At 50.3% G+C, this 15,485-nt stretch overlaps 6 protein-coding genes across 6 annotated transcripts; 2 read left to right on the top strand and 4 right to left on the bottom strand.

Moving 5' to 3' along the window:
• Positions 1 to 74: 74 nt before the first annotated feature.
• On the bottom strand, positions 75 to 5,207 carry DFJ58DRAFT_705635 (uncharacterized protein; the record flags this gene model as incomplete). Its single annotated transcript, XM_041383714.1, has 21 exons — positions 75 to 310; positions 365 to 509; positions 568 to 772; positions 835 to 941; positions 991 to 1,081; positions 1,131 to 1,311; positions 1,363 to 1,416; positions 1,470 to 1,575; positions 1,625 to 2,009; positions 2,068 to 2,275; positions 2,937 to 3,074; positions 3,159 to 3,303; positions 3,415 to 3,556; positions 3,611 to 3,717; positions 3,776 to 3,866; positions 3,926 to 4,106; positions 4,163 to 4,216; positions 4,266 to 4,378; positions 4,427 to 4,783; positions 4,845 to 5,018; positions 5,074 to 5,207. 21 exons carry the CDS (start codon positions 5,205 to 5,207, stop codon positions 75 to 77), a joined length of 3,354 nt encoding a protein of 1,117 aa, XP_041241458.1.
• Positions 5,208 to 6,131: 924 nt separating this feature from the next.
• DFJ58DRAFT_798828 (uncharacterized protein) lies at positions 6,132 to 7,972 on the top strand. Its single transcript, XM_041390714.1, has 2 exons — positions 6,132 to 7,722; positions 7,781 to 7,972. The coding sequence occupies exon 1, from the start codon at positions 6,137 to 6,139 to the stop codon at positions 7,640 to 7,642; it is 1,506 nt and encodes a 501-aa protein (XP_041241457.1). The 5' UTR covers positions 6,132 to 6,136; the 3' UTR covers positions 7,643 to 7,722; positions 7,781 to 7,972.
• A 29-nt stretch (positions 7,973 to 8,001) lies between these two features.
• On the top strand, positions 8,002 to 9,875 carry DFJ58DRAFT_798822 (uncharacterized protein). Its single transcript, XM_041390713.1, has 9 exons — positions 8,002 to 8,280; positions 8,327 to 8,492; positions 8,547 to 8,803; positions 8,854 to 9,031; positions 9,088 to 9,294; positions 9,349 to 9,477; positions 9,530 to 9,628; positions 9,678 to 9,716; positions 9,770 to 9,875. The coding sequence occupies exons 1-9, from the start codon at positions 8,083 to 8,085 to the stop codon at positions 9,799 to 9,801; spliced, it is 1,305 nt and encodes a 434-aa protein (XP_041241456.1). The 5' UTR covers positions 8,002 to 8,082; the 3' UTR covers positions 9,802 to 9,875.
• DFJ58DRAFT_663757 (uncharacterized protein) lies at positions 9,828 to 10,639 on the bottom strand (the record flags this gene model as incomplete). The annotated part of the gene is made up of 2 exons (XM_041382393.1): positions 9,828 to 10,318; positions 10,372 to 10,639. The coding sequence occupies 2 exons, from the start codon at positions 10,637 to 10,639 to the stop codon at positions 9,828 to 9,830; spliced, it is 759 nt and encodes a 252-aa protein (XP_041241455.1).
• A 1,415-nt stretch (positions 10,640 to 12,054) lies between these two features.
• Positions 12,055 to 13,746, bottom strand: DFJ58DRAFT_730453 (uncharacterized protein; the record flags this gene model as incomplete). Its single annotated transcript, XM_041385900.1, has 3 exons — positions 12,055 to 12,378; positions 12,437 to 12,537; positions 12,666 to 13,746. 3 exons carry the CDS (start codon positions 13,744 to 13,746, stop codon positions 12,055 to 12,057), a joined length of 1,506 nt encoding a protein of 501 aa, XP_041241454.1.
• A 249-nt stretch (positions 13,747 to 13,995) lies between these two features.
• On the bottom strand, positions 13,996 to 15,391 carry DFJ58DRAFT_489862 (uncharacterized protein). The gene is made up of 6 exons (XM_041380642.1): positions 15,090 to 15,391; positions 14,968 to 15,031; positions 14,545 to 14,905; positions 14,218 to 14,483; positions 14,081 to 14,157; positions 13,996 to 14,008 (listed from the first exon to the last, which is right to left on the bottom strand). Exons 1-4 carry the CDS (start codon positions 15,221 to 15,223, stop codon positions 14,242 to 14,244), a joined length of 801 nt encoding a protein of 266 aa, XP_041241453.1. The 5' UTR covers positions 15,224 to 15,391; the 3' UTR covers positions 13,996 to 14,008; positions 14,081 to 14,157; positions 14,218 to 14,241.
• Positions 15,392 to 15,485: the final 94 nt, after the last annotated feature.

Raw genomic sequence — 15,485 nt, 5'->3', positions numbered from 1 at the left:
ACCGTGGCTGGTGACCTATTCAATATCCGTGCAATTAATGTCACAGGTCAGAGGGGTATGTTCCTTACCTTCGTTCAACCCCCTAAACGTCGCGCATGCATCAATATCACCCATCTTGGCGCAAGATCACGGGAGGCACTTACATCTTCTTTCCAGGAAAGTTGCGCCTGCAGCTCCGTCAGGCCAAACATGAGGACGATACTGAACTCCTGGCGAAAGAACTGCAGCCCAGCATAACCCCGTCGCGGGCTGATGGTGCGTGCTACTTTCGAGGTATCCGCGTGTACATTGCACAAGGTCGAGAACATGCCTGGGCCCCCTGAAGATCAGCGATGCGCGGCATTTGGAAGTTATCCGCACGCACCTGGTTCCGAGTCTGTCCATCGTGGATTGGGGCTGTCACCCCTGTAACACACTATCTCCGTGGTAATCATATCGCATGCAGAGCGGTCTACTACCTCCGTAATGAAGTTCTTGCTAAACTCTTTCGTCTCAGATACAGCCGTGCCCTGCAATGTGCGTATTAGTGATTCCTCCTATGCATAACATGTAATAACAAGTCGTCACCTTGGTCAGAATTGCGCTGAATGCATTAGGCAGGACTGTCCTGCCTGATGGGCGTGGGACGGCCATACTGGCACGCAGCTTGTGTTGAGGATCGTTCCTATCGAATTGTGTCGCACAGCGTGTACCATACGTAAACTTGGCAACACGTGCAGAGACGCGATGATCCAGGAAAAACGCTACGGCGCCATCCGCGACCGCCTTAGCCCTATAGATAGTTCAACTCACTGATCACCTTGGTTCGTTTCCTTCTGGAATAGGACTACGCACGTGTGACTGTCAGGCCGACAAAAATCGAGCCCCAATGGTCTTAGATGGTTTTGCAGCCTCGTGAAAAGCCATTCACTAGCTGCGAAACCGCCGACGAGGAAAACGGTCTGCGGTTTGTTCAGTTAAGTGGAACAGGCAAAGGAAAAAAGATCTGACTCTGATGGTTTTGGTTGCAACATGGCGCTGCTCCTCAATAGCTTCGATTATAGCCAATGCAGACGGCTCGAATAACGTTGCTACATCGGATCTGAGCGGAAATGAGAATATTTGAATTGACGGGCAATTGGTATCCTGACCCCATTAACTTCAACTGCCCGGACCTGATGTTGAAACTAGGGTCCTTGTCCTTGGTGGTACCAAATTTGATGTATGCTGGGTCGTTCTCGTTGCCGAAACGTTGCTTTGTTGTTGAGTCGAAAATCGCGGCCATATGAGAAACCATATCGTCGCCTCCGAACTGTGATCCACGGAGTTTCTCTGCAGCCCGTAAGCAAACATGTAGACCTCAAGAAAGCCTTAAAAGAGTACCTCGGAGCATTGCCTTAGCCCTACGGCTTACGAAGATGGATCCTTGCAAGCGGCCTAGCAAATTCTGTCAGAATAATCACATGCAGAGTTACGTTGATCAGACTTACACTCTGCAGGTGCGATCTCCTCGAAGGATGGCGCTGTTGCCATGTGATATGCACTGACGTCGATCGTTCCTCCACCAGCGTCGACAATAACCACGCCCTCGTCGTCCTGAAAATTCTGGTGAGCTTCTTGCCTAGATAGCCATCTCAAACCTCACTTGAAACCCGTCGGCGGCGAGACCACTACCAAGGCAATAGTGAAGACTTGCCTCGCCCTCCGTGACGAGATAGATCCTTGACCGGCCCTCTGGCGTATCAGGTACGAGCCCCGCCATGACCGCTGCATTGCGGATCTGCGTCTGCTGCGGCCCCTCCCATCCATTCGGGTGGCTGAGGACAAACTCAGTCGTGTGCTCGACAGAGCGCAGCATATCCTCGCCGTTTGCCTGGGATTCCTTAATGTACTTCTTGGCGCACTGGTGCAGGTAGTGCATGAAGTCGGCGAGGACTTGGATGGCAGTCTTGTTCCGCGGGAGGGCCGGGATGTCTTGGTCTGTGATATGAGAGGACGCCATCGTTCTAGGACGAAGATGAAGCTTCCACCTTTGTGCGAATGACGGTTAGTAAACTATGTGAGGGCTGGTGGATTGTGGAAACCAACCATTCCAGCTTCACCCATCCGTTTTCCTCAACTTCCTCTTCGATATATTCTTGCATTGCTTCGGCACCTACGGCGCGCACAGCGCCATCTGGGTCGTAGCATATGATGGACGGTATTTTGCAGTCCCCTCCGACGTGTTCTTGGGCTGGGAATCTGTATCCGAGCAAGTAAGTTACCAATGTTGCAACCCTTTGAAACGACATCGTACCTATTTACGCCTTGGATGACAGGAACTTGTCCAGGGTCGAGGAAGCAGTAAGAGATACCACTGAATGTCGTCCCGACATCAAACGCGAAGACAAGTTTGCGACATGAGCCAGTGAATGCTTGTCGAGGTGGCATGTTTAGTTGTGTAAGATACGGCATATAGGTTACATCTGTTATAAACAATCCTCAATGGGCTACACGAGGCGGCGTGACCCTCGTTCCCTCATCAATGAATTAGCACATGTTTTGTGGCATGCACGATGATTCAAGGTTTGATCAGCGCCGTCTGTGGGCACACAGGAAACTGTGACATTGGAGTACTTCTAACATAGCCCTCATGAGTCTCAGAAAAGGTATATCGTATTGTGCAAAAGGTGAAATAAATGACATGTTTGGCAATTCGAAAGTAAACCCATAGATAGGAGCGTACAATTACAACCTCGAAGCCACAGGATGCTGCGGACTTACCGCATAGCACGAGAGTGAGGTGGCTCTGCAAAACGACTAGGCTTCTTCCTGCTCATCGTCGTAAACTACTACTGCTGGAGTTCTGTGAATGCAATCAGAATTATGAAACGAAGATGTCAGGATGTGAAATTACCGTATTTCCTCTCCCTGAGACGCACAGGTTAGACTAGCAATGTTATCAGGAAACTAATGACTTACCCCGTCTTCCCAGCTGATCACAGCCTTCAATTCTGTCAACCCGAGGAGAAGAATGACTTTGATCTCCATCGCATAATACGTGGAACCTTCGGCGGAGCGCTTGGGTGTGAGTTTCTCGGCAATTTTTGATGTGTCTGCGCGGACGGTGCATAACGTTGAGAATAAACCTGGTTAATCCGGTAAACATCAGTGTGATTGGCAACAATGTGTATGACTACTTCGCTCTATATCCATCCAATCCGGTTTGAGGAGGAAGCCCCTGTACGACATGATGCCGACTTCGACTTGGTTACATGCGGCCTGATTATACCGTCGGATAGCGAATGTCTCACTGAACTCTTGCTGCTCAGAGACCCGTGTTCCCTGCTGCGCTTAAGCAATTGACCTTCCAAAGCAAGTCAAAAGAACTACCTTGGTCAGTATGGATGAAAATGCACGAGGCAGAGCAAGGATTCCCGAGGCGCTTCGGAAAACTTCCTTTTGCCTGGCCCGATGCTCCATATCGAATGGGTTGAATGGGACGCTGCACTCGGTGCCATATGTGAAACGGGACACACGGGACGACACAAGATGATCAATGAAATATGACACAGCACCGTCTGCAACAGCTTTATTGCTAAGCAGCACCCGTGAGTGCAGCACGACGATTTTGTCAGTTGTTGGCGCTCACCAATGGTTGTCTGGTCGACTGAAGCTAATACCAAGCGACTGGAAGTACGCTTGCAACTTGGCGAACATCCAGTCGCTTGCAGCAAAGCCTCCGACGAAAAATACAAACTTCAGGTGACACGCCGGTCAGCGCACTTTCCGTTCAAGCGCAGTAATGTCAACTTACTGTGATCGGAGTTCCTGCAGCCTTTCTTTGATTTTCGAAAGCTTCGATGATGCCGCTGATGGATGGTTCAAAGAGTTTCGCTACGTCTTGTCTTTTTAGTAGCAACATGTTAGAGATGAAAGTTGCAAAAGACTACACTACAAGACTTACCCACTCAATTTAAGCTGACCGTTGCGAATATCGTGTTGAGGATCTTTGTCGCGGACGGTACCAAACTTGATGTACGACGGGTCTTCCGGGTTGCGGAACCTAAGCTTGGTGGTGCTGTCGAAGATGTCTGTCATTTGTTGGACTACATCCGGTGTGCCGAAACGACTGCCGGATAGTTTTTCTGTCAAGTCAAATCAACAAGGACACAGCATGGCTAACACGAACATGCTGGCAAACCTTGAAGAAGACCGTGAGCACGACGAGTCACAAATACAGAACCCTGGAGTCGACCTAAGAAGTGGAGTTTGAGACATGGTTCCAACAATCGCATGTCACTTACATTCAGCTGCAGCAATCTCCTCGATCAGCGTCGGGGATAAAGTCATCGAGTAGGCACTAAGATCGAGTGTCCCTCCTCCTGCATCGATGACGACAACACCTTGGCCTGGCGAGCTGTCATCATCTTCGACATCTTCTGATGCAAGTATCGGTGTCTTCGACAATGCATCTGAGGCCAGAATATTAGCGACACAGTAATGCAAACTCGCTTCTCCTTCGGTCAGCAAATGGACACGTGCCATGCCATCTTCTGTGCTGGGAATGAGACCGCCAAGGGCGGCAGCTAGCCTGATCTGTTTCTGCTGCGGGCCCTCCCAGCCGTTTGGATGCGTAAGGACAAATTCAATGCGGTTTTCGAGTGACCGCCAAAGATGAGATCCGCTTGGATGAGCCTCCTCGATATAGCTGCGTGCACAACGAAAGAGGTATTGCATGAAGTCGCCAAGAACCTCAACGGCATTTTTGCCTCGTGGAAGTGGTGGGATGTCATCGTCGGTGATATGGTTGGCGGCCAAATTCCTGGTTCGAAGGTGCAATTTCCACCTAAATGTTTAGCATGGTCAGTTAAGTAAATACAAACTCCATTATTTGCGAAACAAACCATTCAAGTTTCGTCCATCCTTCTTCTTCAGCCCTTTCGACAATGTGCTCCTGTCGGGCTTCAGCGCCGATAGCACGGACAGTTCCATTTGAATCGTAGTAGAGTATAGAGGGTATTTTCGAATTCCCTCCGCTGTGCTCTTGAGCTGGATATCTAATATTCGTAATGATTGGCAATAAAGCAGGTATGTTGTATTAAGACAACTGACCTAGTGACAGGCTCGATCTTTGGAACCTCTCCAGGATCAAGTATACAGTAGGAAATTGCACTGTATGTAGTGCCTACGTCGAAGGCAAGGACCAATTTGCGGACTGATCCACGATACGGCTGACGGGGAAGCATTTCTTGCGTGACTGGATGGATGTCGTACGTTGCTCACACCGTCTTATACCTCATGGCAGAGGCCGCGTGGATGCTTATCCGTTCACGACTTTCACGATCTCACCTACAACGTTCAACGGATGATAATCTAATATAGGGGTAGCGGGGGTGTACTGTTCGTGTCAGTCTTGAGGTCTGGTGCGAGTGATCTGCAGATGCCATTTGGCCTGGACAACTAACCCTGATACGGGAAGTTCCTGAGTGTTCTAGATAGAAATAGTGTCAGACCAAGAAATGAACGGACGATGGATGCCTCGAGGCCACCCCACAAGCCTGAGCAGATAGGTGCTTCAGTGATGCACAAACTACTTACGCCCCGCTCGGGTAAGGAATGTAGCGACTTCTGTGTGGAATTTGTCAGTGCAAAACTCCACGAATTGATGGACTTACTGCGGTGATTGATGTCACAGAATGTATTCGTTCCAGCTAACCTACGCAGCAGGAAGATGCTCATGAGACACGTTTTAAATGACACCGCAACCATACAAATCAAGATCTGATGAAGGATGACTATATCACAAGACCATATCAGCGGTGTACAATGGACGTAATACGCCAATAATACGCCCGGATTATCATGCACCATGAATAATATTAATGCCGTCTAAATTGGTGGATAACACACCGCGGCCCAGGGTGTAGCAGCATGCCGCTGTGACGGACCACAGCATAACTAAGGGACTGATGTGAAGACAAAATGACTACCGACACGCCTACACGCGGTCCGCAGTGTGTTCTGTGAGGTGAATTGGAACGCTACCGCGGCGTGGCTCCGACGCCGCCTTAATGGGCGTCGTACCGGACACGAGGCGGAAATGAACATGCTTCTACCACATGGCATAGCCCTTCAATATGTAGTGAACGTTCATTACCTTGCGACCAATACGACCATGAACCTGTCAACCTACGGGTTCTTACCATCTAAAGGCTTCACTGTACCCATTGCCCTTGCCAGCGCTAGCTTGCCATTCCTCATGTGTTGGTGGTTACGCCGACCTCGCGCGTTCTTTGTCTGGCTGAAATCTCTGCGTTTCCTCCGCGACGTTAAGGCGGAAGAACAACTGCTTGAGTGGAAGAAGAAATGGGAAGAGGAGGAGAAGAAGCGCATATCAGTAGAGGATAAGTTGAAGAAACTCGAGTTGGAGCATCAAGTTTCAGCCCAAGACCAGGGCAGCCTGAAAACGGAAAATACCCGGCTCTCGAACACTCTGAAAAAAGCTAGCAAGGAGGCCGATGAAATTCAGGTCAGGTTACTACAAGAGCAAAGGGAGAGAGAAAAGGTCCAGCAAGAACGCTCCAAGCTTCAAGACGCGTATCAAAAGCTGCAGCAAGATCTCAGCTCATACCAGCAGCAGCTACTGATGCGAGAGACCGAAAAGAGGGCCCTGAAAAACGAACTGCAGGCCCTACAGACCAAGTTCAACGATCAAACCACCCTTCTTAACGACCGTACACGGGAGCTACGGGGTGCACAGGCATTCCTGAGCACAGCCGACACGCTCTCAGGAGCGGAAGTTATCAGACTGGTAGACGAACTCAACCAAGAGATCATGCAGACGGCAGCTTTCATCTCGGACTCCTTCGATTTCGCTCGCAAGCCTGAACACAGAGACGAAATTAAAGACGCCAGTGCGCGAACCAGTGAGCTGATTGGACCTGCCATGACGTCACTCCTGGGTACCGTACAGCACGGGGAAGACCCTCTCTTGATCCAAATCGCACTGCAGGCCGCCACAGTCGAGTTTTCTCGTTGGATCATAATGACCTGGGACTTTGACGGCTTGCAGGCTGAGCAACCACTGGCGGAGATCTATGGCGACATTCGGGAGACAGGTAAGGATCAATTTGTATCTAAAGAAGTGAACATACTAAAGCGCATGACAGAAAGCCAGGCAGTCAGCGGCCGATGGCGCGCTTTGACTCGATCTCATGCACAGAAGGTTGCTCTGCAAGAAGCGGACGTGCACTCAACAATGGTTACGCATATTAGCGATACCCTCGTGGTTGTGATGATTGCGGCTGGTTGCACCAAGAACTACGACGATGCGTATCGCGAGTTCACCATGAAGTTCGGCGAACGTGTGTCGAACATCGTCCGCATGGCAACAAGGCTTAACAGAGCCATGGGCGAGGAAGTCACGTCAGCAGATCTCTGGCCTACCCATGCTGCGGTTGGAGAGAGGTTCGACACGGAATCGATGAAGGACTTCGACGAGGGGAGCGGGGCGCAATCTGGGGTGGTTTTGTGTACGACTGCGCTTGGTTTGCAGAGGTCAGAGAAGGTTGGAAACGGGGAAGGCGCAGAGAACAAGATGTTCACACTGGCGAAACCCAAAGTTGCACTTGAAGCTATCGCAGATGGGATGGAGAGGGAGACGGAGGTGTCAGGAGACTAACTTACTTCCAGGACTGTGTCACCACGTATTCTATTCGTTTGACTTTTGTTCTTCATTACTCTAAAGTATTCATGACCGATCTATTCGATGTTTATTAACGCAGTGCATCACTGGTGAACCTTTCGAGTCTCGACATACCTGTGGGACATGGTCCATGGATGTCATGCTAGTAGCTCGAGTCAATCGAAATGCTTGCCATCTTTCGCTCAAAAAACGACTCGAGCCTGTACGCGCTTCACTGCCTTCAGTAACGACGCAAGCAATTGCGGCCAGTAAGCTGCAAACCGGACAAAAGCCTTTACTTGCAGTGGCAGCAGGGTTCAGAAGGTTGACTGGTGATTATGTAATCAATCGGCGGCTTTGTCTTTCATCGTTCATCCGTGTTGGACTCCAATAGGGGAGGAGACTACTACTCAAAGTGGCACCAACACCAATACTGGATGGCAAAGAGTAAAACAGGACCCCCGTACACAGGTCGCAATGCAGAATATGTCGTCGTCACCACCCCGTGGGGGATGGATCGCGTCCCCAGGAGTCGCGTCTCGCAGGACTTTAATAACCTGGCGGCGTGGGTCCAGCTTATCCTCCAGGACAAAGATATACACGCGCAGGTTGAGCTTATATTTAGTATGGGGACAGTGAGTATGCCAATTGAGTGAGAACACAATCTAATGACGGCACTAGAGAGATGAAGTCATTGTCCAACTCCCACTCGGGACAGATATTCAGCCACTTCTTGGGGAGCATAAGTATGCAATTATTTCAAAGAAGTGGGATGGGAATCCAAACGATGATAAAGCGTCCTGTTTCTTTGAATACAATTTTCGCAACAACGGTGACCCCGGTAATCGTGAGTTTAGGTGTCTCGGTTTTACTTTGTTGTACGCCTAATTCAGACCTTTAGATAACTGGGCAGAAGTATGTCCTGACGTTACTCCAGAGCTTGTACCTCCTGCAAAGTCCCCTTACCCGGAACCAGGCTGGGCTGAGCCCCCTCGCTCCATTCGCAGTCTCGTCCTTCCAATACCGCCTAGACCGCTGCTACCTACCCCAGAAGCTGAACCAGCACTAATACCTGCTCCAACACCAATACCTGTCCCTGTATTAGAAAAAACACATCCACCTCTCGTTCCTCCGCCTGCAGCACCTGCTAATATCACTGTAAGCTATATGTGGTTAAAATTCTCTATCCCTTTGTTAAATATCTACAGCCTGCATTCAAACCTTACGAGCCCCCTATGCAACACCCTGCTCACGGAATGTTCATTAACCAAACAAATCAGCCAAAGAGCCCTTCTGCGGACCGGCAAAGCCATCAGCCAACTCCAGCCAAAGGTGAACATGTCCCAGCCCCGAAAATCCTGAAAAAGCTAGATCCCTACCAGGAAGGTATGTTAGCACCTCTCACACTCACATATCTATGGTGCATGTAACCTTCTTTGCAGAGGAAGACGCTCTGGCACTCTTGCAAACATCTCCACGAGATTCTCAAAGTGACTCCAAGCCCGTCAAACTTGAACACGTCAAAAGAGATTTGACGCAGGAAGAAGACGACCCATCTCCGCAACTAATAGAAGCGTTCAACAGTTTGATACAGAAGCAGAACGAGGAACAGAAAGTTGGATCGAGCAACGGACCACTGCCAGGGCCTTGTACGTTAACCAGTCGTCGTGATATTTGCGCACAATGTAATGTGATGCATTTAGCAGCTTCCTATCCGCAATCTGCAGTGCATATGGACGCAGTTGAAAATACAATCCTGGAGCGGAATCTCGATAACAAGCTTTTCACCAAGAGCGGCCCTCAGCGTCTGCAAGACTCTCTGCAGAAGCCTCGTGCGTCATTACCAATCTTACTAACGAGCCTACGTGACATTGCATACCTCAGTATATCGGCCACCTGCCGAGTTGACGAGTGCAATTAACGATCTACATCAGCAGAGTACAGCCAGCGAAGACGAGCAGAAGCCGGTTCCGGACCCACCACGTGCGTGTCCTCCTCTCGTCCTCGATCATACTGTTAAACATAGGCCCAGCGCAAAACAAGAGGAAAAATATGGACGGAAGACATTCAGGTATGTGATACAGCCTCTACATGACAAAACCTAGGACGAACAAGCATGCACAGTGACGAAAAAGATCAAGTTGGAAGAGGCATAGAGTGTACTTTTGAATCAGACTACCATTTACCCATCCATGCTATCAACCACTGTCTTCAGCGCAACTTTCGGCCTTAGTAAGAGCTTGTCGTCCCACTGTTTGTCTCCTGATGTGGTCAGCCTGGTCATCCGCCTCAGGCCGAGATCCGTCGTGCACAGCACCCGAACGCCATCAGCAGCCGGGTCTCCGTCTACGTATGCATCCTCCATCTGCTCCACAGAATATGTGGTCTCGAAAGGCACTGTAACCGTTCTCAAGTCGGCAGACGTGATCTCCTCCATCATGATCTTGTTAAGCTGCAAGGCCAGTTTGAAGAGGAGTACGATCCTGTCACTTAACTTTTTTTCGACTGATGCGCGAAGTATTTCTGGTTCTACGGAGCATCCCGCAGCAAGCATGACGTTGGAGAAATGTCCCGTGAGGTATGGCATAACCGATGCGATGAGCTGGCTCTCTTCGTGATTGTGGGTGTATGCACTCGTGAGCGCCCGCCACCTCCCCGAAATCGCTTGTGCCTCTGGAACGAAAGTGTCGTCATACACACTATCGGATGATGCTGTTTACACTCACCACTACGTCGCATTCTTTCGTATGTGCTGTGGAGCATTCTGTTGACATCGTCGCCAGGCAGGGTCCATGAGCAAACCACGAACTCGAGGAATTGGACGAAGCACGATTGGAATGTGATTTGAATGAGAAGGGGATCGTCTTTATGCTTCTTTGTGGCCAAATAATGCGCGAGTGACTGCCCGAACAATCCCGTGACCGCTGCATAGGCATCCTGGTTCCTTACCCCACCCGACTCAAATGAAAATGTGTCCACCATCGATTCCGCCATGTAGGCAGCGCTCTGGAGCACCTCGGCATTGAGCTTCTGCAGCATGGAAATGACGTCAGCGCCTGAGGAGGCGTCAGCTGTGGTCAAGAAGCTCTGTGCGCCTTTCAGCTCGAAGGTACGGTCGTTGAGGAGGGTGTGCAGCTGTGTGTTTTGCTCTGATATGGCCTTTAGTTGGTTCGTTGCGGCATCTAGAGCGTTCCTTGTTGAAGCGAGCGCGGATTCGGTCTCTTGGAGCTTAGCTTCGAGCGATGCGTGACATATTGGTAGATCCCTTCAGATGCTCCATCTCCTGCCGTAATTTATCATTTTCTGATTTTTTCTTGCTCAGCTCATCATGCAGCCATTGCGCTTCGTCCTCGTTGTTGTAAGGAGGCCTTAAAGCCCCGGACAATCTCTTCAGTATCGCCAGTCAACTTCTCGTTCTTGCTTTTATATGATGCAAGTCGTTTCCTCAACTGCTCAATCTCCACGCTGTGATTGTCTCGTACAATCATGTGAGAGCTGCTGCGTGTAACAGAAGGTGGCGGGGCTGGAAATTGCTGAGAATAATCGTGTGTTGTGCCATACGAACTGGGGCGTCTTGTGCTTCTGGATTCTTCAGTGCCTTGCAATATCGGAGAGGCTTTGAGTTGGCGTAGTGAGGAGACAGCTGGAGATCCAGGGGGCGAGACGGACCTGCGTCGGCCTGTGGTGGAGCCCTCATCTCATTCTTTGGTACTCCGGACTGTAGTGGAGCGGCTACTTGTCTCACGGCCCGCGGAGGGGTTGGAGACGGCGGAATGTATGATATCGCCCTTGTCTGCCGTGAAGATCCTGTCCCGTCCGTACGCTCTATCGTGGCCCTTGCCCTTGTTCTCCTTTCTTCGTCCGTGGAGTATGGACGCATATTTGGGCTGGTGCTTCCTGCTCAATGCCTACTCTCTTTCTCCCCGCCGTGTCGTCTTGTGACCGGCGGCTATAACTCCCTGCGTGTTTTGTCTCGGTTGTGGAAGCTGTGTTCGTTTCAGTGGAAGGACCTTGTATTATATTACTCAAAGCAGGAATGGGGTTATGGTTGTGATTAATGTTTTTCGAACATTGGGTCGATCTGAGGCGAAGTTCAGAATGAATGGAGGACATCTGTGCAGGTTGTCAGATTTAACCCCACGACCCAGATGATCGAAACATACACCTCTCACGGGCATGTGTTATCCGCGTTTTCGAATATCAAACCGTACTGTCGGTGATATAGATTGATTGCTCAGAAAGCATGTCCGCTTGCGCCCATAGTACATTCAATCAGGGGTCTTTTCTCACCCGTTGATGAAAACAGACAGATAATTATTCAAAACACGAGGTAGGTATGTCACAATATACAGAAGAAGTACACAGAATCACACTCAGCGTCCATGGAAATTTCGAAACACGGGCCAATCTCAGTCGTCCAAGTTATCCACCACAGATTCCAGAGCGATCTTCGGCTTTAACAGAATCCTCACTCCGGTGATGGGTCCCTTGGAACGCTGCCACAACCCGATATCAGTAGGGCACAGGACACGGTTGTTCGCAGCATTCTTGTCATGTTCGCCGTCATCGTACCCATCGTCCATGCACGTGGAATCGAACACTGTGGCTGGTTTAATTACCACGACATCAAGGCCCCGGTCGATGCTATTGATGATAAGCCTATTGATGCGAATGCCAGACTTCGCAAGCAGCGAAATCTTCTCGCTGAACTTTTGCTTCAGGGCATCACAAAGCTGCGGACCGAGTGCCATCACAGCCCGCAACAAGCAAAATGTCAGCGAGACCGGCTACGATTTTGGATGTGGCTGCGGAACAAAGCTGGACATCATCGAACTGGAGATGCTTGGAGAGAATTTGCGATAGTGCACTCCATGCTGTGGTGATCGTCTGGGCTGCTAGATGAGTCAGTAAACAGTTGCATTTGTGCGTCAGATGTATGACTTACTAGTGTTACTCTGGTCAGTCCGTACCAAGCCTTTCCTTACCTCCGCTAGCAATCCATGCTAGTTCGAGAGCCAACAGAGGTACCGAGCGATATATGTCTGGAAAGCGATCTGGATGAGGATAGGATCCTCGGTATGACTCTTGGTGCCCAGGAAGTGGGCGAAACCTGCGCCAATGGTCGTGCCTACTTGCTGGAATAGCGCTGTCTCCTCATTCCCTTTCACTCTTCCGTTCTCAAACCCGAAGGATTCGGCCATAGACTCGGCCATAATTGTGGCATCTTGATGGATATCGGAGTTCAGCTTCCGGAGAGCGCTGACGACCTCGTTGCTCGAGGACATCATAGCGCTAAACGTACTCGCAGGGCGCTCTGGGATACAGTTTGCCAGCAGCGCCCGAACGTTGTTGAATTCCTGCACAAGGGTTGTCGAGTCATCGCGGGCAATGGAGACGTTTGCGCTCTTTGCCTGCGAGCTGAGCTTCTTCATCTGGGCGAGCTCTGTATCTTTGGCCTTCAGCTCGGCCTCCAGCACAGCAACTCGGTCTGTCAGACTCATCCTTGCGGTTTTCTCTTTCTGCAAGGACTCGAGTTCGGCGGAGCTTTGCGTGAGCTGCTCACGGCACACTAGCATGCTGTTCCTTGCATCCAGTAGCTCAGCTTGAGCACGAACACTGGAGCGATTCAGGTCCTCGAGCGCTTGCCGCATTTCCTGGTTTTGCTGCTGCAGCGTTGCCTTGATGACATCGTTCTTCTTCGTGAGCGCAGCAACAACATCTTCTTTCTCCTTTTTCATCCGTTCGCACTCAGCGAGAGCCTCCTTATTTCGCTGCCGCAGCTCCGCGATTTTGGACTGAAGGCTGCTTGTCTCAGTCATGGACTGGTTGAGCAGGGATTGCACCTGCTCCTCAAAACGGCGGTTCTCTTGCTTCGCTTCGTCGAGGAGCTTTGACAGGTGCAGTACTTGCATTTCCTCATGCGTCCTGCTGCCGTCAAGGCTGACAACGTCTGCGTCGCTGTCGACTAACACGGGGGATACTTCCTCCCATTCGGTGCGGTACTCCGCTTGGGCAGCGTTTTGATAATTGGTCTGGGTAGTGAGGATGGGTCTGGCAGTTGAGGACGACGACACCGTCCAGTATGGGACGCTCCACGTCATGGTTGGATTGGGGTATGGTCGATGAGGTTGTGTAGCGTGGGTAGGACGATGCAGAATACTTGTCTGCCGCGCAGTTCTCATTCCTCGTGCACATGACCTCGAGGCATAGGCCCCTGCGGTACATGTGTCTTTCATATAATGTGATGCTCCCAGATTGATCTAGATCTCACATTCTGGGAAGAGCCGAGGGTGAACAGCCATCACATCACCACGTAACGTACTTCTTGAACCTTCACAAGGTGCGTGCTTAATAGTCGTACGACTGCATGCAGAGATGACATAATCCCGTGACGGTCGTGAATATCACCATTAATCTCCCGCAAGAATTACAAACCTGTAAGGTGTGAAGCTGCAGATCTGCTCATATTGATGTGTTCAAGTTCCCATCGACACTAAGCGTCAGAGAAGTTCCTCATCATTACAAAAAAACAACGCTTGTATCAGTTCTACAACCCATCTATGTTTGCTTACAGTAAATGTTATGGACTTTGACGGTCACTGCTTCGCTGCCTTGCCGGGGACAAAGAGCCACCAGATGCTGACAATAAACCTCAAGCCCGTGCCAACGCCAAGAGTACCAGCGGACCCTATTACGTCGAGTAATGCACGTCCCAAAAACCCGCCCAAGAACAACGAGCCGATGGCCATGATCTTATGATCGCGGGAGATGACGAGTCGACGAATGTTGAAGAGCTGAGGGTCAGCCATCAGCTCACACCAAGTCGTCGTCAATACCACTGAATGGCACATTCAGTATGGGATGTCAAGAAACAAGCGAATGATGTGGAAAAAACTCACCCGTGGTGGTAAACTGTGTATTCGTTCTCTTGCCCATGATTCCTTGAAGACCCATGCTTGCGCTCATGAACCCAACACAGACAAAGGACAGCGTATTGGTCCACGCAGGATCATCACGTGAATCCGCAACGGCCGACTGCCCGCTCTTCCAGATGGCGATGGCTGCAGCCATGGTGAAGAGGGTCTGGATGAAAGTGCCGAGAGCCAGCCATGCCCGGGTTTTGCAACCCATCTTGTCACCGATGCGGGCGATGGATGCGCCCAAGATGAACGTGATGAGGGAGCAGAGGGCTTGTTGATCTGCGATATGGAAAGAGTAGTCATGTTGGCCATTAAAAAGGCGGGCGATGGCGAGTCCGAGCTAGACATAGATACATGAGTACTTTGATCATGGGCCGAGTAACGAAGAATGTCAAATCGTACCTGTACGGTGTTTCCGGTTTGAAAAGCACACCATACGAAGATGGCAGAGAAACAGACAGCGTCGCTGGAGATGAGGACGAATGTGAGTGGTTGGGAAGCACGGAGGATATCGGAAGACGCACATAAAACCAGTCATAAAACAATATGCAGACAGCGGAGCAGTAGCTTTGTCTCCATCGATATCCGTGAAAAGGTACTTCTTCAAGCTCGTTAGCGTCGTAGAGTCATTACTTTCGAGATCCCGCTTGTCCGACATGGAGAAGTTGGACAGAAAGGTTGATGAAAAAACCTGGGAGGTCGGACAAGTGGAGTCACCGATCGGATATAAATCAACCCTGGAGATATTTTAACACATGAGAGCATGTTTCTTATTCGACCATGGCCCATGGGCCGATTAAGATTATCACGGTCGGCGATAAGCTATGAAAATTTGCTGGTGCAAGCTTGGCTCAAGCAAGGTGAGAGACTGGGCGTGAGGCTTGCTGCCTCTTACAAATAATCAAGACTACCGCAAGCTC

This window comes from Suillus subalutaceus (genome assembly GCF_016647625.1).
Source record: "Suillus subalutaceus strain FC151 chromosome Unknown DFJ58scaffold_89, whole genome shotgun sequence".
Lineage (NCBI taxonomy): Eukaryota > Fungi > Basidiomycota > Agaricomycetes > Boletales > Suillaceae > Suillus > Suillus subalutaceus.
Note: the sequence above shows the minus strand (reverse complement) of the source record. Positions and strands in the feature narration are given on the sequence as shown.